At 54.9% G+C, this 23,607-nt stretch overlaps 1 protein-coding gene and 1 long non-coding RNA gene across 3 annotated transcripts; one reads left to right on the forward strand and one right to left on the reverse strand.

Annotated features, from left to right (window-relative positions):
* The first annotated feature begins 322 nt into the window (after positions 1-322).
* SCIMP (SLP adaptor and CSK interacting membrane protein) lies at positions 323-19,491 on the forward strand. Of its 2 annotated transcripts, none has more exons than XM_060647615.3 (5): positions 323-443; positions 12,176-12,299; positions 14,313-14,376; positions 17,493-17,566; positions 19,340-19,491. In XM_060647615.3, the coding sequence occupies exons 1-5, from the start codon at positions 423-425 to the stop codon at positions 19,489-19,491; spliced, it is 435 nt and encodes a 144-aa protein (XP_060503598.1). In that variant the 5' UTR covers positions 323-422. The 2 variants fall into 2 exon arrangements, with proteins under 2 accessions (XP_060503598.1, XP_060503599.1); XM_060647616.3 differs by lacking the exon at positions 323-443 and adding an exon at positions 4,727-4,911.
* On the reverse strand, positions 4,923-19,436 carry LOC132688460 (uncharacterized). Its single transcript, XR_009614539.3, has 4 exons — positions 18,164-19,436; positions 13,074-13,168; positions 12,627-12,767; positions 4,923-6,104 (listed from the first exon to the last, which is right to left on the reverse strand). It is a non-coding gene; the product is annotated as an uncharacterized LOC132688460 (long non-coding RNA).
* Positions 19,492-23,607: the final 4,116 nt, after the last annotated feature.

Genomic DNA, 23,607 nt, shown 5'->3' on the forward strand with positions numbered 1-23,607 from the left:
GTGTCTCGGGGTGGGAACCAGCGTCCTCGCTCTTCTGGGGCCCCTGGCCAGGCTGCCGCAGCCGGGAGTGCTCGCTCGGACAGGCTGGTGTGCGGGGACCCCGCGGCCGCCCCGGCCACACTGCCCAGCCCGCCCCCGGGGCTTGACCCCCCACGACCGGGTCGGTCCTCGGTGGGGCCTCACAGGAAGCGATCGTGCCCCCTGGAAGCGTCGGGACCAGCTTCCCTGGAAGGGGGTGGGCTGCCTGCCATGCGGGCGCCTGGGCCTCCCCCACCCGAGGGCTGAGCAGGAAGGGGAAGTGTGGTCTGGCTGGGGCTCACTGCTCCGGGGTGGGCGGGAAGCCTGTGGGTGAGGAAGGCCTCTCCCCAGCTGTGCCTGAGCCACCACACTCGGGCCCCTGCTGTCCCCTCAGCCGCTCGCAGATGGACACGCTCGCCACCCAGGTAAGCATCTGGGCTTGGGGCACCCGAGCGGCCGCCTGGCGAGGGCTGGGGTTGCAGCTCAGTCCGCGGCTGGGCTCGGAGGGTCCCCTCTGCCCCTCACGGGCTGGGGGACCTCAGATCCCTGCACCCGTCTGCGCCTCCATTTCCCGGGGGTATGTTGGGGCGGGGGAACCTGCCTATCGGGTTGAAATGACACCCGGACGGGGACAGAGATGCATAAACGGTACACAGGTGGTTCCCCCTCTCTGGATTCTGAAGGCGACTTTCGGTGCCTGATAAGCGAGAAGACCCGAACGGGTCTGCGTCGGGGACGGGGTGGGCGAGGGGGTGACAAGGCGGATCTCGAGCTGCATCTTGGGACTCTGGCAGGAAAAACCTAGAACTCCAGCAGCCTTGACATCTCTGTGCCCCCGTCTCTCGTGTCTAGCGATCTGTAAGGCATCCTGTGTGTTCCCGTGGCCGCGGGTCGAGCTCGGCTGCGCCCCGGGGTCAGATCCCCATGTGGCGAACGGCCGCTGCCCGCTGGGAAATGACCTCCGAGGCCTCCTCGTGGTATTTCCAGTTCTATCTTGTCTCGCATCGCTTGTCCTGAGAACCGCTCCCGCGCCCTGCCCTGAGCGTGGTAAGGACAAGGCCTGGGGCTTCCTGTTTTGTTTTTAATTGTTTTTTGTTTTATCTTTATTTATGTTTGAGAGAGAGAGAGAGAGAGAGAGAGCAGGGGAGGAACAGAGAGAGAGGGAGACACAGAATCCGAAGCAGGATCTGGGCTCCGAGCCGTCGGCACGGAGCCCGACGTGGGGCCCGAACTCACAGACCGTGAGATCGTGACCTGAGCCGAAGTCGGACGCTTCACCGACTGAGCCCCCCAGGCGCCCCATTTCTTGTTACACTTTAGGACCCTTCCCTCCACCCCTCCTGCCCTCAAAAAACTGGAAAACTCCAGAGAAATAGGGGAACAATGGCCCCACATTCCGCCACTTGGGAAAAGCCATGGCAGAGCCTCGCGTCTGGCCTTCTAGTTTTTTCCCAGGCGTCGACACTGTGAAACATCACCGTTGTCTCGTTTTGACGTGAACACATGGTACAGGAAATTTGGGCCTCGCTGCCGTCACCCCCACCCACTGACCACACCAGTGCCGCTGCCAGACAGCCAGCAGGTGACAGGGCTCCAGGGGGCCCCCCCACACTCTCAGAACCAAACAAGCAAGAAAGCCAGCAAGGGCGCGAGACAATTTGGTTGGACCCAAGGAAGGACTTCTGGGTTGCAGATGTCCGGGGATGACTCAGGAAGCCTGAGTACTCCGCAATTCCGGAAGGTTCTGCGGAAGTCAGACACAACACATAGAACGCCGCGGAGACGCCCGAAAAGCCACCTGCTCAGGAAGGGGAGCAGAGCTCTTGAAAGACGTGATGCGTGAGGTCTGGAAAACGTGTTCCGTTCACGCTTCACAGGGAGGCTGGGTGGTAGAGGTGAAAAGGAGTCTTTCCCTCGGTACGGAACCAAGATGGGGTCTCTGTGCTTCGTCCCCGCAGACTCGGGCCACACGCGCGGGCGACCCGCGCACAGGTGGCTGGCCGGGGTGTCCGCACGGGCTGCGTGTGGCTCTTCTGGCGAAGGGGGGCGCCCCGAAGCTCCCCCCCGGGGCTGCTTTTCACAGGGTTTTCTCCCCACTGCTTGACTGCTTCATCCGAGCCCATCGAGGGGCCCTTGTGCAATTTTCTCCCAGTCCCACGCTGCCTGCTCCCTGCTTATTTGCGCCAAAGCCAACATAGTTCTGCATTTAAATTTTACTTCCTTTGGATTACTGGTGAGGCTGGTTCACTAGAAATGATATTACGGAATCAGAGGAGATGTCTGTGTGTTGTTACTGTTTGCTCCCCCGCACAAACCTTTTTTTTTTTTTTTTTTTTTGGTAAGTTCATTCATTTGTTTATTGAAGTGGACTCGACACCCAACGTGGGGCTCGAACTCACAACCCCGAGATCAAGAGTCACACGCTCCACCGACTGAGCCAGCCAGGTGCCCCTTAAAAACTTGTAACAAAATCTATATACACTGTCAGCGGTCACGTGGAAGGATCTGTTTCACCACAGCTGCGCCAGAACAAGGTTGATGATTTTTTTTTTTTTTTGAGAGAGAGAGACTGAGAGTGGGAGCCAGGGAGGGGCAGAGAGAGAGAAGGGGACAGAGAATCCCAAGCAGGCTTCATGCTCCGCGCAGAGCCCAACGTGGGGCTCGATCCCGCGACCGTGAGATCATGACCTGAGCTGAAATCAAGAGTCGGATGCTTCACCGACTGAGCCACCCAGCGCCCCTTCACCATTTTTAATTTTTGCTTGCATATAGGCGTGGTTTCTTTCTTTTAATTTTTTTTAATGTTTGTTTTTGAGAGAGACAGAACGTGTGGGGGGGGAGGAGCAGAGAGAGGGGGAGACACAGAACCTAAAGCTGTCAGCACAGAGCCCAATGTGGGGCTCGAACCCACAAACCTGAGATCATGACCTGAGCTGAAGTCGGAGGCTTAAGGGACCGAGCCACCCAGGCGCCCCCGGTGTAGTTCCTAAGTCCGGGCAGAAAGATATGTCAGTGGAGCGACCCACTATGATGGGTGAGAACGAATGAACAGGGTCGAGTCCTGTTACGAAACCTGCGGAACACGAGCCCGGCCCAAGGGCTGCACGGCTCATTCTTTCTTGAAATTGTTTACTGAGGTATAATTAACACCAGGGAAACGTGTCTGTCTCAGATGCACAGTCAACACGTTGGGCAACAGTCTACACCTTGCCTCTTTCATTTCCTGCGTCCAGGACTCCTCATCTGTGCTGTCCTGGGCATTGGGAATCCGCGTTTTACGTTCCTGGATGGGGTCTCACTGCGCGAACATCCCACCCTGTCTTCCCATTCCTCTGTCGAATTCCGTTCTGTCGGTACACGGTTTTACTTGTCTTGGGCTGGGGTCAGTGCGTATGACACGACACCCCCAGGTGCTAAGAATCCGAGCGTGAGCGGGGCAGAAGGGAGAAGAATTGAAAGAAAGGGGGAAGAAGGCTGAAGTTAATTTTAATAACACATTGCACTGAACCCAACACATCAAAAACATCCTTCCCGCACGTAATCCATATAAACGTTAATTAATGAGATCTTGCATGTTCTTCCTTCCACACTAAGCATTTTTCTTTTTACGTTTATTTATTTATTTTGGAAGAGAGAGAGCAGGGGAGGGGCAGAGAGGGGGGAGGGATGGGGAATCCCAAGCAGCCTCCACGCTGTCAGCACAGAGCCCGACGTGGGGCTTGATCTCATGCTCTATGAGATCATGACCTGAGCCATATCAAGAGTCGAACGTCCAACCCACTGAGCCACCCAGGCGCCCCCACGCTAAGTCTTTGAGAGCCAGCAGGTGCCCCACAGCCTCGTGGTCTCGGGCAGGGCTGGCCTCGGCCAAGGGGATTAGGCTGGAAGCTCTAACTCCAGGCAGGAGCAAGGGGTGGGGCCCCATCCTCCCGCAGAGCTGCGTGCGACCTGCCTCGTCCCACGGAAACTTCCCCGAAGCCTCTCCAGCCTCCTAGAACCCCATCCCCCCGCCCCCCCACACACGTTCTCCCCACCTTTTGGGACTCATGACTACTTCAGATCATTCCTTTCTCGTGAGAAAAAGTCGAGTTTTTCAATCACGCAGGACTTGAGCAGTAGCGTGGGTCTTGAAAGAAACACAGGGGCCTCGCACCCAGTACTTTTCACGAGCGAGGCTGGATTAGGGGCGAAAATGCTGGAGCTCCTCAGGGGTCAGAGAGACGTTTCGGGAGACGTGTCCTGCATGTGGACGAATGCATGGCTCTCATGTCGTCAGCTATTTCTTACGCTACACAATTTGGTTAAAAAAAAAAAAAAAAAAACACGAAAAAAAAACCCAGGAAGAAGCGAGTGTGGAATCAAGCCAGTCTCCAGAATTCCTAGCGGGGGTTGGACTGGGACTTCTGTCGCCGACTCCCTGGAAATGCCTTTTGGGGAAGTGAGAGCCGGGCCGGGTGGGTGCCTGGCCTCAGTGCCTCCCCCGCGGCGAGGGCGAGGATGTGCGTCATGGGAGGAAGGCAGAGAAACCCGCGCAGGCGGGCAGGGTCTCGGCTTCCCGGGCAGCGCCCGATGCCCGCGGCCGGTGGCGGGTGCGGAGCCGGTGGCGGGTGGCGAGGCCAGGCCAGGCGGCTGGACGGTTAGGGGGCAGACCCCAAACCGCCCTCCCGCCTGCATCATCGGAGGCGGAGCGCACCTGTAGGGCCGGGAGAGAGGCGGCAGTCACGTTCATGTGCTCGCAGACCCGCACCGAGCGCCTACTGCGTTCCAGGTGACGGAGACAGTGGCAGAGAGACGGGCCCCGCTCTGGGTGGCGGAGCTGACTCGCCAGTGTGGACCGCCGGGGACAAACGTCCGGTAACCCGCCGCAGTCACGGGACGTGGGCTCACGCACGGGTCTGCCTCCCCCGCCCCTGCCCAGCACCCAGCCCCGGTGGAGGCAACCTTTCCTCGGCCTCAGTGTCCCAGCTTCTCTTGCCTTCTGGGTTTTCATCACCCTGACGGTGGAGCACCTCCCCCACCCCACACACACTTAAGCTGTTATCAGTTACGGAGGTCGCAGTGTGAATGAGATTCAGAGTCTGTCCTGAGGGCAGGATGACTAAGGAGAAAGGGGAAGAGGGAGCAAAGAGCACTGAGATGGGGGGGGGGGTGACTAGGTGACTAGCAGGAGGAGGAAGCCTGGATAAGACGGTCTTTGTTCCTAAATCGCATTCGGTTATATCCTCTGAGGACTCTGGACAAGATCCTAGGATGCCCCTGCTCTGGCCAATGCCTGAGGGAATTCAAGAAAGGAACCCAGTGCCCTGAGGACCCAAGGAAGTCATTCACACCCTAGTAAAAATCAGTTTCTCTTCCTCAGAGTCTGGCACACCCAGGCAAATGAGTTTGAATGGAGAGGAAGTGGGGAGAGCGGGGAACTTGGCAGAGAAGTGACTTGTCGATGATGGAATTTGGGGCATTACGAGAAGCATCTCGGGCGTTTGGTTCGGGGGCTTTTTTGGTGCCTTTCCCTCTCCCACCAGTGCTGCTACCGCCTCTGACTGTGGGGCTCCCTCACCTGCCCCAGCTGGGGGGCTCTGCCAACTGGCCCGACGGACGTCCGTCCCACCCGGAGGCTGAGCCCCCCCGCCCCCCACCACTGGAGCGCTTGTTAAAAATGCTGATCCCGAGTCCGACACTGGACCTACAGATCAGAACTGGGGGCAGAGAAGGGGCCTGGGACTGGCATCTGTGCTTTCACACATTTCCCAGAGCCCCCGTTTGGGGGTCGCGAGTTAGGGTCCTGGAGTCCCAAAGACCTGGGTTTGGTTTCTGGTTTTCCCGCTCACTGGCTCCGTGCCGCTGGGCCAGTAGTTTCGATCTCTGAGCTCCCATGGTCTTATCTGTAAAACGGGGTGGTAACCACAAGCCGCCGTGCAGGGGACTGAATGAGAGGGGCGCGTAGGGCACCGGGTAGCACACGGTGAGGGTGACTTTTCTGAGACGCATTTTCCTACCGCGGTTGTAATTACGCCGAACAGGGCACGGCTGAAGGCTGAGGTCTTGCCCGTGCTGGAAGCTCTTGAACGAGGGTTCCGCTTTCAGTTCTGTTATGAAAAGAAACATTTACCAGCTTGGCGGCAGCCTCATGGGGTAAAATGACCACACGGCCTGGCGTCAGACTGCCCTGAGCTGAAATCCTAGCTAGTCCCTTGCTGGCTGTGTTACCTTGAGCAAATCGCTTAACCTCTCGAGTTCAAGTTGTTCACCTGCAAACGAAGCGTGAGAACTAACACCACCCACTCGGGGAAGGTCATCATCAGGATTAAGAGATAACGTGTAGATCACCGGTTCTCAACCTCGGCCTGCCTTGTATTAGACTCATCTGGAAATTTTTATTACAACAAAGAAACAAACCCCCCAAGGGCCAGGCCCCACGGGTCCTGCAGGTCAGTTAAATCTGAGTCTCTGACACGGGGCAGACAGACAGACAGCTCGGGTCGTCCGCGTGCAGGAGGAGGCGGGGGAGGAGCTCAGAGGGAGACGTGGCTACGGAGGAACCACCCCGCGGGGTTCGGAGACGGAGGAAGGGGCCACGAGCCAGGAGCACGAGTGGCCTCTAGAGGCCCACAGAACCAGGCAGTGGCACGTCCTGGGGGTGGACACAGCCCTGCCCACGCTTGGATTTCTAGCTCCGTGACGGTGGCGTCGGGGACTCGTGACAGGCCCCGCACTCCTGCTGTTGTATGCCCCTGTGCTCCTGCCCCTGCCCGGGGGGCTCCCCTCTCGCCCCAGTCGGGGGGCGGCCACCCCAAAGACGCTTTAGTCCGATTCCAAAACTTTTAAGTTACTTTCGATTGCTGAGCACAGTTGGTAAAACGTGGCTCATTGCAAAGCTTCGGTTTCTGACTCAAAGCCGCTCACTTTGCCCCAGTGGGCGTGAGTGGAGGAAGGGGTGGGGGCCGCCTCCGCACCCCTGCACCCCACCCTGCGCCGAGGACAGCCAGACAGACATTTCTCCACGGGGAGTCTCCCACCAGTGGCCTTTCCTGCTGAGGTACTTTGCGGTTTTGGGTGGAGACTCCACGCCCGGCCCGAGAGGTCCCTTGAGAGGCCCCGCAGCGTCTGCGGGCTGGTGGCCGACGCCCTGGGCCCCGCGCTTCAGCTCCGGGGAGGCCTGCGCCCCACGGTCCCGTCCGGGCGGCCGACACAGGTGGCCTTCAGCTCCCACACTTTGCGGGGCGTGAGCTCGGTCCCGCCGGCCACCTGCACCCGCTCCCCGCGGGCTGGATCCCCGCCGTCGCTGCCCAGAGCCCGTCCGTGTCCCCTCTCGGGCAGCACCACGGCCACTGAGCCGGCCTGGACACCCAGCGGGGACAGGACGGGGTTCTCTCGGGACCCTTCTCACTCAGCCGCCCTGTCCGAGAAAGACAAGCTCGTCTGGGTTCTGCGGAGAAGGCGTCTCAGAGCAGTGCTGTTTGTCTGGCCCTGGGCTGTGGGGGAACTTGGGACTCTTATTCCCACTTGTGGGCCCCGATCCTTCATCCTGGGGAGTCCCGTGGCCCCCACCGTCTCACCACCATGGCTGTGCTCCTTAAAGGAAGGCGTCCCGAACCCCGCTGGGCCTGTCCCCGATGACCCGGGCATCGTACGGACACCAGCAAGGAAGGACTGGCACCTAGAGGGAGAGCATTCAGCCTCCTTCCTGCCGGGTGACCTTGGGCAGGCCGCTCAAGGACGCAGTTAGCGGACAGATGAAAGCACCTGCAGGCTGCGTGTGCACGGATCACACTCCAAACATCTGCTGGCAAGGCGCCTGGGGGGCTCAGTCGGTTGAGCATCCGACTTCAGCTCAGGTCACGATCTCACGGTTCGTGGGTTCGAGCCCCAGGTCGGGCTCTGTGCTGACGGCTCGGAGCCTGGAGCTGCTTCGGATTCCGGGTCTCCCTCTCTCTCTGCCCCTCCCCTGCTCGCACTCTCCTTCAAAAATAAATAAACATTAAAAAAAAAAAAAAAGGAAGAAACATCGGCTAGCAAAGCAAAGCCACGCCACACGTTTGTAAGAACAGAACCGCAAGATATGCATCCACCGCATGGTTCTCAAAAGTGACCCAGGTTTCACTTTTCTGACATCATCCTTCTTCCCTGCTTCTCCAGGGAACTGAGGAGAAGGAAACTTCTTTGAACTTGAAATCGGAGGAGTAGCTTTTCATGGGAGCTACGCTAGACAGTTAATTGACTGGGTTGGTTTTTTTTAATTTTTATTAAAGTAAATACACAGTTGGTTTTTTTTTTAATATTTACTTTCTGGGGAGAGGGCAAGCAGGGGAGGGGCAGAGAGAGGGGGACAGAGGACCTGAAGTGGGCTCTGTGCTGACAGGCTGACGGCAGAGAACCCGATGTGGGGCTCGAACTCCTGAACCGAGAGCCAAAGTCGGACACTCAACCAACTGAGCCACCCAGGCGTCCCAGTAAATACACATAGTTTAAAAATAATAATAATAATAATAATAATAATAATAATAATAATAATAAAATTAAAACAAATAAAAATCAAGTGATTCGGAGGATTCACGGCAGAAAATTGCAGCCCCCTGTCTCCCCACGTCCATCCTTCCACCCCGTTGTGCTCTCGGATGCAACAGCTTTGAGCTCTTGCGCCCTGGTGTTTACTTTCATAGCCCTAAAGAGTATGTGTAGTTGCTTTTTGGAGAAATCCTTCAAGATTAAGACAAAAAGAAAAGGTAGAAACTATGGAGGACAAACGAGACAAAAGAACAAGGAGATGCACATTTGAGTATGAAAAGAGAGAATGAGAAAATGGGGGGGGGGGAGAATATTCTGTCTGTTCATCCGTCTGTCCATCCTTCCTTCCTTCCTCCCTTCTTACTCCCTCCATCCTTCCTTCCTTCCTTCCGTCCTTCCTTCCTTCCTCCTTCCTTCCTCCCTTCTTACTCCCTTCCTTCTTCCTTCCTCCTTCCTTCCTTCCTTCCTCCCTTCTTACTCCCTTCATCCTTCCTTCCTCCTTCCTTCTTCTTTCTTCCTTCCTTCCTTCCTCCCTTCTTATTCCCTTCATCCTTCCTTTCTGCCTGCCTTCCTTCCTCCTTCCTTCCTCCTCCCTTCATCCATCCATCCTTCCTTCCTTCCTGCCTTCCTTCCTTCCTTCCTCCTCCCTTCATCCATCCATCCTTCCTTCCTTCCTTCCTTCCTTCCTTCCTTCCTCCTCCCTTCATCCATCCATCCTTCCTTCCTTCCTCCTTCCTTCCTCCTTCCTTCCTTCCTCCTCCCTTCATCCATCCTTCCTTCCTTCCTTCCTCCTTCCTTCTTCCTTCCTCGCTTCTTACTCCCTGCATCCTTCCTTCCTTTCTTCCGTCCTTCCTTCCTTCCTCCCTTCTTACTCCCTTCATCCATCCTTCCTTCCTTCCTTCCTTCCTCCTTCCTTCCTTCCTCCTCCCTTCATCCATCCTTCCTTCCTTCCTTCCTTCCTCCTTCCTTCTTCCTTCCTCCCTTCTTACTCCCTGCATCCTTCCTTCCTTCCGTCCTTCCTTCCTTCCTCCCTTCTTACTCCCTTCATCCTTCCTTCCTCCTTCCTTCTTCCTTCCTCCTTCCTTCCTCCTCCCTTCCTCCTTCCTTCCTTCCTCCTCCTTTCATCCATCCTTCCTTCCTTCCTTCCTTCCTTCCTTCCTTCCTTCCACCCCCAGAGCTAAAGAAGGTCAGGTTCCAATTACGTGTATTAAACAAAGAGTCCACCCTCAGATATGTGGCATTTTCTTAAGTCCAGTGCCCTATGGCCTCACCGGGCCCTGCAAAACCACATTTCACAGGGTCCTCCTGAGAGCCAAGCCTCCAGTCTCCACACTTTCCCTTTTCCCCCTTCTTCGTGTGCCTCTGTTGCTCTCTTCTGTGCATCCTGAAAAGGGGATCTACAGCACAGCCTCTCCTGAGTGCACACCTGGGTGGGCTACCTGGCCGGCCGACACGTCTGTCTTTGAAGAGAGAATCCCCAGCACATCTATCACCGTGGATAAATGGCGCTGAGCGGAGAGCTGAGCCAAAGAGCTGCAGATGACGCGTGTACAAGTTACACACGCTTGGTTTCGCGCCATGTAACCTGATGAATAGCCAAAAACGTGTTCGATCAAGCCAACCTTCACCAAAGAAACGAAGCTGGGGACTGAAAATCCAAATTATAATAGAACAACGTAATAAATGAGGACACTCTGCCATTAATACAAACACGTGTTTAAATAGTAAGCCAACGGGCACCTGGGTGGCTCAGTCGGTTCAACGTATGACTTTGGCTCAGGTCATGATCTCACGGTTCGTGGGTTCAGGCCCCACGTCGGGCTCTGTGCTGACGGCTCGGAGCCTGGCGCCTGCTTCGGATTCTGTGTCTCCTGCTCTCTCTGCCCCTGCCTTGCTCACGCTCTGTCTCTCAAAAATGAATAAACAATAAAAAATGTTTTAATTATAAATAAATAACTAATAAATAGTAAGCCAAGTCCGATGGTTTTGTAGGAACAATGGCCTTAGCAGCCCTAACCTTGTCCCTGTTCCTCTGCCTGGGTCCCTGTTTATATCATTAATACTAACATCACTCAAAAGCATGAATTGGAAAGGGCTGTACATGAAAATACATGCGTGAGTTTCCACTGGCTAAGTGATGACACAGGAAGTTGATTCTCACACACCCAGAATATGCCAGGTCTCAAGGATCACGTTTTCCTTTAGTAGCCAAACGAACAGGCAAAGCACCCACGCTCTGGATGAGGGGAGCCCCGCTCCTCCCGCAAAGCCCCTGCATTCCTGGAGGCTCCTCCTACGAGGGCATCCCACAATCGCCTGGGGCCTGGCACCTGCTGTCTGTCCTACTTGTCTGTACGTCATCCTTGGTTGGGAAACCACAGCACACATGTCATTAGTCCCCAGGCTCTGCTCTTACAAGCTTTTATTGTGCAATTGAGTTCCAACACGGTACAGGCAACAGCTTCAGACTGAACATTAGTACTAGACATCCTCCCACGGGGACTTTCTTTTTTTTTTTTTTTTTTTTTTTTTTTTTGGGACAGAGAGAGACAGAGCATGAACGGGGGAGGGGCAGAGAGAGAGGGAGACACAGAATCGGAAACAGGCTCCAGGCTCCGAGCCATCAGCCCAGAGCCTGACGCGGGGCTCGAACTCACGGACCGCGAGATCGTGACCTGGCTGAAGTCGGACGCTTAACCGACTGCGCCACCCAGGCGCCCCCCACGGGGACTTTCTAACAAGCCTCACACTTTCTGCACTCTTACCGTTGGCTTTTTTTCCCTCTCTTTCTTCCCCAGCGTCACTGAGGTATAATTGACTTAATAACACCGTGGAAGTTTAAAATGCACAACGCGTTGACTGGATACACTCGTATATGGTAAAACTTTGGTTTGAGAGCATAGTTCGTTCTGGAAACACGCTTGTAATCCGTAGGAATTGTGTATCAAAGCACATTTCCCCATGAGAAATAACGGAGGGGCGCCTGAGGGGCTCAGTCGGTTGAGCGTCCGACTTCGGCTCAGGTCATGATCTCACAGTCTGTGAGTTCGAGCCCCGCGTCGGGCTCTGTGCTGACAGCTCGGAGCCTGGAGCCTGCTTCGGATTCTGGATCTCCCTCTCCCTCTACCCCTCCCCCGCTCGCACTCTGTCTCTCTCTCAAAAATAAATAAACATTAAAAAAATTTTTTAAAGCGTATTAGAAACGTTAGCTCATCTTGTGGAATGCTCGCAGAACAAGGTACTCGCAATCCAAGGTTTCACTGTATCGCGAAATGCCCACCACCACAGCCAACGTTACTCTTTCTTTTCTGTCTTGAGAACACTTACGATCTGCTCCTGCCAGACTTCTCTGCTTGCTTCCCGAGCTGGCCAGCTTCTAGCCCCCAAATTCCTGTACATCTCTAATCTCCGTGCGCGTGGCTCCCCTGGGGAGTGGCAGACGGGTCACTCCCGTGCCACACATGAGGACGCACGGAGTTCGGAGGAGATTAAGGGCCTCGCCTGAGGGCTCCCAGTTGCTGATGGGCAGAGTTCGTCTACGCCATCACCTGCCTGACCCCTAAGCAGAGGTATCCCCAAAACGTGGTAGACAACGCCCCCCCCTCCGACGCCCCGTTCACGTCTCATATTCCTCTGTCTCCGTTCTTCTCAGGGTCCCATCACGATGGATTGGTTGAGGGACAATTTCTGGGCCGTCCTAGCTGTGGCCATCTGCATTGTGTCCGTGAGCCTGGCCCTCATCTTGTACTGTGCCTGTAGACAGCTGCTTAGACAAGGTAATGGCGGTCTCACCTGGGCAGGTGGAGGGCGGGGAGGGCTGGGGTGGTTATCTGGGCATTAGGGCTTCTTCAGGGCAGAAAGCATAGTTCTGGGCCTGAATAGGCTGAATTTTGCATTAAGAATCGTGTATTCTGGGTCTGAGCCTAGCCCTGCCACTAACTTGCATGTCTGGGCCTCGGTTTCCCCATCTGCATGGCGAAGGGAGGGAGGCTAACTAATCTTCAGGAACTCTTGGGGCCCCCAGGGTGTGGGTGAGGGCAGAACCTGTGAGAAGGCACACGCTGCTCCACGGCTTTCTCTCTCCATCGTGGCCCTGCTCTCACCTTTGGGACTCAGAAGACAGCACGAGTCCAGAGAATGTCAGAGGCTGTCTCAGTTCCAATCACATCGAGTGGTACACGTGTTGTATACACCGGATACGCACAGCCTTTTCTGGGTCAATCATTCCCCAACGAAGCAGTTTTCTAAAAAAACAAAAAAAAGACTTTCTTGAGGCATGAAATACGGGCTCGGTCCACGATGGACACGCTGGCCACCACCATTGCCTTCTCTAAGGTCAGACTCTGAATCTCCCAGAACAACAGCTGCCTTGGCCCCAGGTTCTTGGCACCCTCCACCTTCGTGGAGGCTTTCCACTAACTTAACATCATCTCCAAGGGGGTTTCCACTTTGCCATCCAACTCCCATCATCCCTGTGACCCAGGGATGGTGAATGCGCCAATCCCCCAGGGCAGTGTGGGCAGGCCACCCTCAGCCACCAAGGCACTGACCTGCCACGGCGTCTGGGACAGCCTCAGAACCCTGCTCGCCGGTCGCCGAAAGGTCCGGGCTCCACAAGGAGTGAGACCTTGTCATCCTCGTCCATCTGTTTGAGAGATAAGAAAGTTACGGTTCAGAGAGGAAGAGGCTTGACTGAGGCCTCACAGGACTTGGTGCCCGAGTTGGGACCAGAACTTAGGTCCACTGGGCTTCCTGTCCAATGTTCTCTGCCCTCAACCCCTTGATGGTAAGCAGTTGTTTTTGTGTTGTTTTATAGATTAAAAAAAAAAATTTCTTTAATGTTTATTTTGGAGAGAGAGAGAGAATGAACGAGTGGGGTAGGGCAGAGAGAGAGGGAGACATAGAATCCAAAGCAGGCTCCAGGCTCTGAGCTGTCAGCACAGAGCCTGACCCAGGGCTTGAACTCCCGAACCCTGAGATCACGACCCGAGCCAAAGTCGAATGTTTACTTGATTGACCCACCCAGGTGCCCCTTTTTGTGGTGGTGGGTTTTTTGTTTTGTTTTTTTTAACACAAAGAGTATATTCTGCCTCCTATAGTCCTCTGTCCATCTGCCTTCTTGAAATGTTGGACACAGACGAAGTAGGACCCTGAACAAAACCTGGCCTGTTCTCTTGGACCTTAAGCCACCACTATTACCACGCAGGTTAAAAAATGAACAATCGGGGCGCCTGGGGGGCTCAGTCGGTTAAGCGTCCGACTTTGGCTCAGGTCATGATCTCACAGTCTGTGAGTTTGAGCCCCGCGTCGGGCTCTGTGCCGACAGCTCAGAGCCTGGAGCCTGTTTCAAATTCTGTGTCTCCCTCTTTCTCTGACCCTCCCCTGTTCATGCTCTCTCTGTCTCAAAAATAAATAAATGTTTACAAAAAAAAAAAAAAAATGAACAATGACGTGTTCGTCTAGCACGGCCCGGTTGCAAACTTCTTCCCCGGTCTTCCTCTCGCTTCCTCTCAAGCACACAGTTGGTTACCCGTCCCAGGGATGTTTCTGAAAGCCAGGGGGAGACAAGCGGGGCCCCGCGCCGGGCAGCCTGGGCAAGGGCTTGTGGTCAGAAGGCCCGCGTCCAAGCCAGTCTCCACTGCCCGCCAGCCCTGGGCCCCCAAGTCTGTCTCTCCCCGGTGGTTCCTCCCTCACCTGCCCTGCACACGCCCGATGTCTCCGGACTTCTAACAGTCACACCTTCTGCTGATTCTTCCCAGATGATCATTAATGCCTATTTGGTCCCTTAGGCAAGAGGTGGGACGTTGCCAAGCCTTTGGGAAGAGGGCAAAGTGATGAAGAGAAAACGTATGAGTAAGTACAGCCCCCCGCCCCGCGCAAGGTGCAGCTTTGAGAGCCGCCTGGTCACGTGCGCCCGTGCACCTGCTTGTCTCTTTGGGGGAGGAGCCCACTGCACCTGCGCAGCCCGGAGCCGTCTTGTCTGCCAATGCCCCGCCCTCCGGGGAGGGGTCTGGAGCTTTGGGGCTGCAGGGCACCCTCCAGGGCTCTGCTCTCCCGGTTGTCTTTGTCTGGTCTAGTTTGGTAGAGGTCACAGGTCAGGCTGTGTGTGCTGGGCCCACCCCTCGAGGTTAGGTCTACCCTTTCTTTTTTCTTTCTTTCCTTCCTTTTGTCTTTCTTCCTCTTTCTTTCTCTCCCTCTTTCTCTCCCCCTTTCCTCCTTCCTTCTTTCTTCTATTTCTTTCTCTTTCCTTCTTCTTTCTCTCCCTCTCTCTCTCTCTCTCTCCCTCTCTCTCTCCCCCTTCCCTCCTTCCTTCCTTCCTTTTCTTTCTCTCAAGATTTTAAGTAATCTCTGCACCCGGGGTGGGACTCCAACTCACAACCCTGAGATCAAGAATTGTAGGCTCCACCAACTGAGCCGGCCAGGCACCCCTACCCTCCTTTCCTTCAGATGGCCCACCAGTGTAGTCCTCTCGAGGCTGTGTGCCTAACGAAACTATGCCATTGGCTTTACTGCTGCATTTTGTGATCTCTTTGGAGCTTTTATGATTGCTGTGTCGGGAGTCCCCAAGATCACCTTTAGGCTTGACGATTCACCAGAAGCGCTCACAGGATCCGGGAAAGCTACAACAGTCACGGTTACGGGTTATTACCATAGAAGGGTACAGAGTCAACTCTGCAAAGGGAAAGCACATACAGGGTGGAGCCCCAGGGGCAACCAAGCGGAAGCTTCCAGGACTCTTCTGCTGGTGCACCATGCTTCATCCTCCCAGCATGGATGTGCGGCACCACATGCAAAGCATCGCCAGAGAGAGTCACCGAGGGTTTTTACGGGGGGGTCAGTCACACAGGCAACAGAGCGCCCACACGACCCACTTTAGCTACTCGATCCCCAGGCCCTTTCAGAGGCCAAGCCGATATACCACATGACCCGGGGCCCCAGGCAAACACAAGCAGGCATTCACCAGCAGTCACCTTGTTAGCAAAGACCATCTAGCTGAACGCAGGCCCAGGTATACAGACACTACCATCAGGAAAGATAATCCGAGAGCTTAGAGGTTAAGGGCCGGGTGCTGCTCAAGGTCCAGTCCTTTCTTTGGAATGTAATGCGTTGTCTGAAACAAAATCTGTGCTTTTTTTATTTTTTTTAATGTTTATTTTTGAGCAAGTGGGGGAGGAGCAGAGAGAGGGGGAGACACAGAATCCGAAGCAGGCTCCAGGCTCTGAGCTGTCAGCACAGAGACTGATGTAGGGCTCGATCCCATCAACTATGAGATCATGACCTGAGCTGAAGTCGAATGCTTAACTGACCGAGCCACCCAGGCGCCCCCAAACTTGTACTTTCCTAGAGTGACTTTTGTTGTGGATCCAGCAAATAATAGACCTCTTCCCCACCAATTCTGACCCCCTTGAGGAGTAAGACAAATGTGTCATGCAGGTAAGTAACAAAATATTGCCTTTAATGAGAATAAACCCGGCGTGGCACAATGGGGCTCTTATCCACCGGCAAGGGCATTTGCTAGTTCAAAACCAGGCAAACTTTCCGATGCAGGGCGCAGCCTGGAGAACCTCAGGTCACCCGTGTGGGGCAGCCCCTTTCTCTGAACAGCACAGACTCGAGCACAATGTGTGTCTTCTGCAGTCAGGCTGGCTCTGGAGGAGACAGTGGGAGAAGAAGGTTCTTCCCAAAGGCAGATCAACTTCCCTCCTCTCCTGGGAGCAGCCACGAGGGGTGGACAGAGGCCACTAACGGAGCTCCTGCCACACAGACCCTTGTCCACGTATCCCAACAGGCTTGTGCACCCCCAGGGGTGCTCAACCACATACAGGGGGCCAAAACTTGGCTGAGAACAATCTCTTCCAGTTTGGAGGTCAGAGCACATGGAGGGGATCGTGGGTCTAGGCCAAGAGGCTCCCCTGTGGTCTTTGTTGGACCTTCTTACCAAAGTATGATACGAATGCAGAAAGGTGTACGAAGTCAAGCAGGGCTCAGTGAATTTCCACAAACTGGACAGACCCAGGTGGCCAGGGCCCAGATCAAGAAACAGAATCACCAGTTCCTCAGTGACTTATATCCCCTTCCAGCCACCATACCCCAAAGATAGCCACTCTCAGAAATAGGAAAGGCTAGTTTTTTCTTGTTTTTATGCTTTCTAGAAATGGAATCAGCCAGGGACGCCTGGCTGGCTCAGTTGGTTAAGCATCTGACTCTCGGTTTTGGCTCAGGTCACGATCTCGTGGTTGGTGAGTTCAGGTCCCGCATCGGGCTCTGCACGGACAGTGAGGAATCTGCTTGGGCTTCTCTCTCTCTCCCTCTCTCTCTCTGCCCCTCCCCTGCTCATGCTGACTCTGTCTCTCTCAAAATAAATAAATAAACTTAAAAAAAATTTAAGCAATAGAATCAGCCAGCACACGCTATCTAGGGTTTGGCTCCTGTCGGTCAACGTTTCTGCGCACGTCATCGTGCGTGGTTGCAGACGGTTCGTCCTCATGAATTTATCCACTCCGCGGCTGATGCGCATTTGGGTAGGGTCCAGCTTGGGGTTCACGCTGCCACGAACGTTCTCATGTCATCTGGTGGCCACATGCAGGCATCTCAGCAGGATGCACCGAACAGGCAGTCACGCGCTGTGTGCGTCCCCGTGTGTGCCGTTAGTGTTAGGAACACGTGTATCTTGCAAATGAAAACACACCTGCTACTTACCTCCCCCCACCCCCGCCCTCTCCAGCTCCGGGGATTCCAGGAGGACGCGCTCCAAGCGAAGTCCCTTCCTTCCCTCAAATCCAGCTGTTCCCGGGGCTGGAGGAAACAGTTGCTTTACAAACGGGTACGACACCTAGAGAAGGACGGAGTGCCTCCAGCTTTTAGGAATGAAGGTTTCAATGTTCATCCGTTTTCTGATGTTTTCCTTTTGTAGGCTGACGGACACGCTCAAAACCACACCCTGACTCCTCCTCTTTCTGTCTTCCCAGGAATGTTCTTAATGAATCACCAGTTCAGTTACCCCCTCTGCCGCCCAGGGGTTTGCTCTTCCCAGAACACACCCGTAAGTATCTGCTGCTGGTGACATTCAGGGCAGGGTAACAAATTCATCTAAATGTCTTAGCTCAGGGGCGCCCGGGTGGCTCAGTCGGTGAAGGGTCCGACTTCGGCTCAGATCACGATCTCGCGGTTCGTGGGTTCGAGCCCCGCGTCGGGCTCTGTGCCGACAGCTCGGAGCCTGGAGCTGCTTCGGATTCTGTGTCTCCCTCTCTCTCTACCTCTCCCCTGCTTATGCTCTGTCTCTGTCGCTCAAAAATAAATAAGAAATGTTTAAAAAAATTGAAAGAGACAAATCAATTAAAAAGGGGGCAGAGCAAATAGCAAAGCTCCTGATGGTCAATGTGTACGTTCACATTCAAATCCCAGCTCGGAGCACGAGTAAGAAGGAACTTGGGGGGTGTCACCGGGACTCCCCCATTTTGCATCAGAAAAGCCCTGCCTGGTTCCCTTGACCGGAATGTTCTTCCTCGAGCTGCCCCTGTGGTGGTGCCCTTTATCCTCCCCACTGCCACGCAGCCACTGCCCTCCGCCCTCTCTAAAGTGAGCCCGCTAACTTTCCTTTCGAAACGTTAAGGCAGCTACCCGACCTCGTCTTACTTACCTGCTGCTCGTGTGTTTAAGATGTCTCTCCTCCCCTGGAACAGAAACTCCGGGAAACAGGGGCCTCTCGTCTTCCTCACCACGGTTTACCGGCCACTAAGAACGGTGCCTGGAGGTTAGGAGACAATTCAGGTCTTGACCGAATGGACACATGATAGCTTACATGTATGGGGCAGCCCCCGTGTGTCCGGGCCCGTGTGACGCACTTCACAGGCACCATCTCCTGTCGGCCTCTCCACAGCACTACGAGGCGGGCGCATTTATTATTCCCCTTTGACAGATGGGGACACTGAGACACACAGAAGTTCAGTGTCTCACCCAAGGCGACACAGGGAGTGACTGCTGGAGCCTGGATGTGAACTTGGGTCTCACTGCAGGGCTGTGCAGGGAATGACGGCGGTCTTCTTCTCAGGTCCTCTTGGGAAAGACAGAGTCGCGGCAGAGGCCGTGGCGACCCCATCCGAGGGTCTGAGGTCTAGCTACCGTTTCGTCTTCCTTCCCGCGGCCACCTTGGGGCTTTTGCTACGTGTTCCCTCTTCACTCATTCTACCTTTTGCAAACCCCGCTGTCCCTTCTGAGCAGAGATTCGTGCCCAAGCAATCATGGAATGTCCTGGAAAACACTAAGTCACTGTGAGGGATGTGCCAAAAAGGAAATAAGCTTCGTATCACTTCCTCGTGAGAATGAGGGTCTCCCATGACCGTGCTCATTCGGGGACTGGCTCGGGTCAGCGTGCCGTCTGCACTTCTGCTTTGCGGGCTCAGGCAGGGGGACGTGGGAGCCAGGGCGTCTAACTGCCGTCTGCCATTCACCCACTCGGCTGATCCCGAGACGGTGTCCTGTCTGTACAACAGTGTCCCCCATCAAATGGGGAGCTGGTCCACCAGGAAGTAGCCAGACCACCCAAGCCCATGAAAATCATGCTGAGTCACTGGGTCAAAAATACATATGGGGGCGCCTGCGTGGTTCAGCCAGTTGAGCGTCCGACTTCTGGTTTCGGCTCAGGTCATGATCTCACGGTTTCGTGAGTTCAAGCCCCGCGTACGGCTTTGCACTGGCAGCACGGAGCCTGCTTGGGATTCTCTGTCCCTCCCCCACGTCCACTGTCTCCGTCTTTTTATATATATGTGACAACACACAGCAGCTTGGCCTGCAAGGACCTTTTCGTGTGCTCTAGTCCCACAGGACACCCCGAGCCAGCCGCCGGCCACATACTCGCTGGTCAATAAGGTTAGAAATAAGACCCTCTCCATCCCGAGCTACATCGAGCCTCTAGATGATTATGATGATGTCGAAATCCCCGCAAATATGGAGAAGCGTCACTTCTGAAACACCCGTCCCTTCTTTCCGGCGAGCTGAGGAGGGTTCATGCGGAGGACTGTACGCCAATCGAGAACGGAAGCCCTTCGGTAACGGGATCCTCAGAGCTGGCGGTAACGTGGCGCAGCTGTGTAAAATAAACATTTCCAGAGGCTTCGACGGAGAGGCATCAGCGGCCACATGACCTCCCAGAGGAGAGGGGCCGCAGCTCTGCCCTGGAGGCCCGGAGCGGTCAGGCCTCCAGCTACTGTTGAGGGGTGCCCCTGGGGTTCCGTGGCTCCTACTCGTGATAATCCACCCCGTTCTTGACCCCCCCCCCACCCGCCTCCCCTTCTCTTGTTCGGTTCTAAGCGATCCCAGCTCTTGGTGTTGGACTCTGCAGAACACCCGGGCTCTCATCCCCGGCTGGGCCCCACGGGCCCACCCGGCTGCCACACCCAGGGCCGTGGGTGGGAGATCCGACCGAGTGCTCCGGCTGAGTGCTCCTGCGTGCAGGTTACTACATCACACCCGGCAGGCTCTTCAAGGGTGAGTGGTGCTTTCTGTTCTTGAGAACTGTCCCCACCTACACACACCCCACACCCCAGCGCCCGCCCCCCCCCCCACCGTGACGTGGGCCGGGCGGACCGCGGAGGTTCAGGTGCTCACCCAGATTTGTGCTTCCCGGTAACGTGTGACAGTCCACAAAGACACATGTGGCCTTCCGGACCCGAGTGCGTAAGTTACACGTAGCGGTATCGTTTTGCAGTATGTGTGAATGCGGAGCGGGGGTGGGGGGAGTCACAGGGAACGGGAAACAAAGGCACAATTAAATGGCAGATTCAAGATGACGGCTGGAGGGCTTCGTGCCCCCCCATCTTACGCTCATGACTGCTCCCTCCCCTGTGTACATTCCCTGCATACGGCCCCGAGACCACCGTCCCCAGAACCCCTCAGTGTTGCGGCGCTGCTGACGAGAGGCAGGGTGGAGGACCACGGTCCTGTTCAACAAGTGCCCTGGTCCCCAGGGCCCAAGTCAGCTTGGAGGCTCCGGAAACTGGCGCTGATCTGCTGGAGCCCCAGGACTGGACGCTTCCTAAGCAGACTGGAGATGCTGGTTTCCCAGCAACCCCTGGGAAACCCAGCAACGAGCAGACTCGCAGGGAGAGCGCCGCGAACCGCAGAAAGGCCCGGAGTGACCCTGGGACCGAGCTCCTTTGCAAGAGATGGACGGCGTGCACCTGGTGTGCTCAGGCTTACCGCCTCAGCCGCTGCTGGACCAGTGGGGACATGTGCTTCCTCCGGGCTCCGTCTTTCTGGATTCCACAGGGACGTCCAGCTTCCTGTGTTACCACCACCTTGTAGTAGGCCGGGGGTTCCCTAACTGCGGCCGTGTGGAACTCTGGGACTCCGTGAGCCAGAGAGGACTCTTTCCTCCAAGTTCTAGGGGGAAAAAAAAAAAGCCCACGCACAGAAGTGTTTCACTTGTACGGCTTCCTCTTCTAAATTTTCTGAAAACCACCCACATCTATGACGAGAGTTAAAAGCAGATACTAGACATGTCTTCCTCAGGCCCTTCCCGTCCCGGGACGCCTGGGGCTCAGCATCCCTCTATTCTGACAGCTTCCAGACGGCAGGCTCCAGCTGAGCCTTCTCCTCAGTCCCAGGCTGGCTGCCCCCAGGACACCCCCGCATGACCTCCCGACAGGCCCTCGAGGTCAACACACCCCAGAAGGAACGGATGGCCCACCTCCCCCCCCCCCCCCACACCCACCACTGGCGTCTCACTCTCCGGTCCCCTTTCTGCACAGCTTTCTAAAGGGAACATCTAACCACTCATTCTCTTGTTTAAATCTCTTCTTCACCCATCGCCCTCAGAAAAACACCAAACTCCTTAACTTGGGTTACGAGATGTGTCAACTTCCCCTTACAACTTCCACTCCGTCCAAACTTTCGCTCCTTGGGCCATCTGAAATGACCTGGTCTGTGGTAACCTTCCCTCTGCCTAGAACATCTCTCCCCACCTTCTCCCCCTTCCCGTCTCTGCTCAGAGTCTTTCCTCAGCACCCAAAACTTGAGTGCGGTGCCCTCTTTGAGGCTCTCTTCTCACAGCAGGAGCACCCCGCGATAACCTGTTTACCTATCCTTCTCCCCCACCTCAGACCGAGAGCAACATGGGGACAGGGACTGGGTCTCTCTTTCCCCCAGGGTTTTCTCTGTCCCTAGCACAGCACCCAGGTGCTTTGTGGATGCTCGACCTGAGCCAAAGTCAGCTGCTCAACTGAGCCCCCCCAGGCACCCCTTTTCCATCCTTCTTTCTAATTTGGGGCTCCTCTGGGGTGGAACTTGCCTGGCTCACGGCTATACTCCCGATACCCAGCACAAGCTCTGGCACATAGTGGGCCCTTACTAAATGTGTACTGGGCATTGCACATTACTAGAAAGCCCACCAGTCGGTTTGACAAAAGCAAGCAGTTTTTCTCTGAGCACGTACGATTAGGTTGAGAGTGTATCCTAGGCATGGGTAATAAAGCCATATTTTTGCCAGTCTGGTTAAAAAAGATGTTAGCAGTTTGGATGATAGCATTGAATACAGTCAGATTCGACAAGGCCTTTTTGTGTATTCTAGTCCCACAGGAAACCCCAGGTGAGCCATCAGCTATATACGGACAGATAAATAAAGGAAGAAATCAGAAGACAGTGTCCATCCTGAGCATATGGAGTCTGAAGATCATCATTCTGAAACTCCTGTGCTCTGCCCTCTTAACTTCTCTGAGAGCTGATGGTGTGTTCCTATCAGAAATGGGTAGATTATAGTTCTCTTTGAAACAGTCAAGCGGATCTTTATGACACAAATAGGATTGTTTTCAGGAAATGCTCTGGTGTTACAGTAACACATTTTACAAATCATTTGTATCAGTTAGTATGGTTAGATGGCAAGGCAGACTGTACAATAATGGGGAATGTGTCACCACACACAAGAAGTCTAAAGGTAAGGACTCCAGGATTCAGCAGGTCTAAGACTCAGGAGCACCGGGTGACTCTTCTTTGATTCTCTTAGTGTTACTACTCATGCTGACAAGGTAGCTGCCACAGCTCCAAGCATCACACCCTCACGAGAACATTTGAAGTTAGGAGAGAAAGGGACATTTCCTCCCACGTAGCTCTTTTTGCTGGAGAGAGAATCTTTCCTAGAAGCCCCAGACGACTTTCCCTAACATCTTACTGGCCTGGATTGGTGCACGTGCCCAGATAGGGGAACTGCCGGGGAGTGAACATTGGGCATTTTCAGCCTCCCAAGCTGGAAGTGGGCTTGGCCATCCACGAAAAAGGAGGCAAGAGCCGCTGGATAGGCAACCTCCCCGGGGCCAGCTCACTTGCACAAATAACGCTCTTGAGTATTTGCCCTTGTTTCCGTTACGATTTCAGAGGTGTTAGGGGATTCAGGCTAAAGGCTGGTGTCCAGATTCCACCACTCACCTTTCTTCTCTTACGGGGTTTTGACAAAAAACGGACAGAGGACTGGCGGTCAGATGGGGATCGTAACAGCAAAGGCAACAGAAGGAGTGCTAGTCTGGTCCGAGTCTGAGGGTTTCACTCCGATGGGCCAGTTCTCACCTGCTCCCTCTGGCAAAATCCCAGGCGGGTCCCATTGGCTGTTCTGGTCACCCTCAGGTAATAAAAGGCCTCCGGGTGTGGATTACACAAGCACATGCATTTGTCAAAACTCCAGGAATGCACACTTAAGGTTTCCGCATTTCGGGGCACCTGTGGAGGGGGGTGGGGTGGGGATGCTCAGTTGGTTGAGCATCAGGCTCTTGATTTCCATTTCGGGTCATGATCCCAGGGTTGTGGGATCCAGCCCCGTATTGGGATCTGTGCTGGGCATGAAGACGGCTTGGGATTCTCTAAAATGAAAAGGAAAATAAAAATATACTTTAAAAAAAAAGAGATTTCTGCATTTCAATCTAAGTAAATTTTACCTCAAAAGAAAAAAGTGTAAGCAAACGCTCCGCTATGCTTAAGGACCCGTACGCTGCAGTGTTTAGGGGACGGTGGAATGCTGTTTGTAATTACCTTGAAATGCACCCAAAGCCAAGGCCGCTGTAGAGCCGGCACTTCAGCCCGGAGAGTAACGTGGAGCTC

This window comes from Panthera onca, chromosome E1 (assembly GCF_046562875.1).
Source record: "Panthera onca isolate mPanOnc1 chromosome E1, mPanOnc1 haplotype 2, whole genome shotgun sequence".
In the NCBI taxonomy this organism is placed as follows: Eukaryota; Metazoa; Chordata; class Mammalia; order Carnivora; family Felidae; genus Panthera; species Panthera onca.

Excerpts from the sequence above, each read along its gene's own strand:
- SCIMP (XM_060647615.3), top strand. The coding sequence starts at position 423 with ATGGACACGCTCGCCACCCAG. Across the intron at positions 14,377-17,492 it reads GATGAAGAGAAAACGTATGA|GAATGTTCTTAATGAATCAC; the intron begins GTAAGTACAGCC and ends CTGTCTTCCCAG. Across the intron at positions 17,567-19,339 it reads GCTCTTCCCAGAACACACCC|TCCCACAGGACACCCCGAGC; the intron begins GTAAGTATCTGC and ends CGTGTGCTCTAG.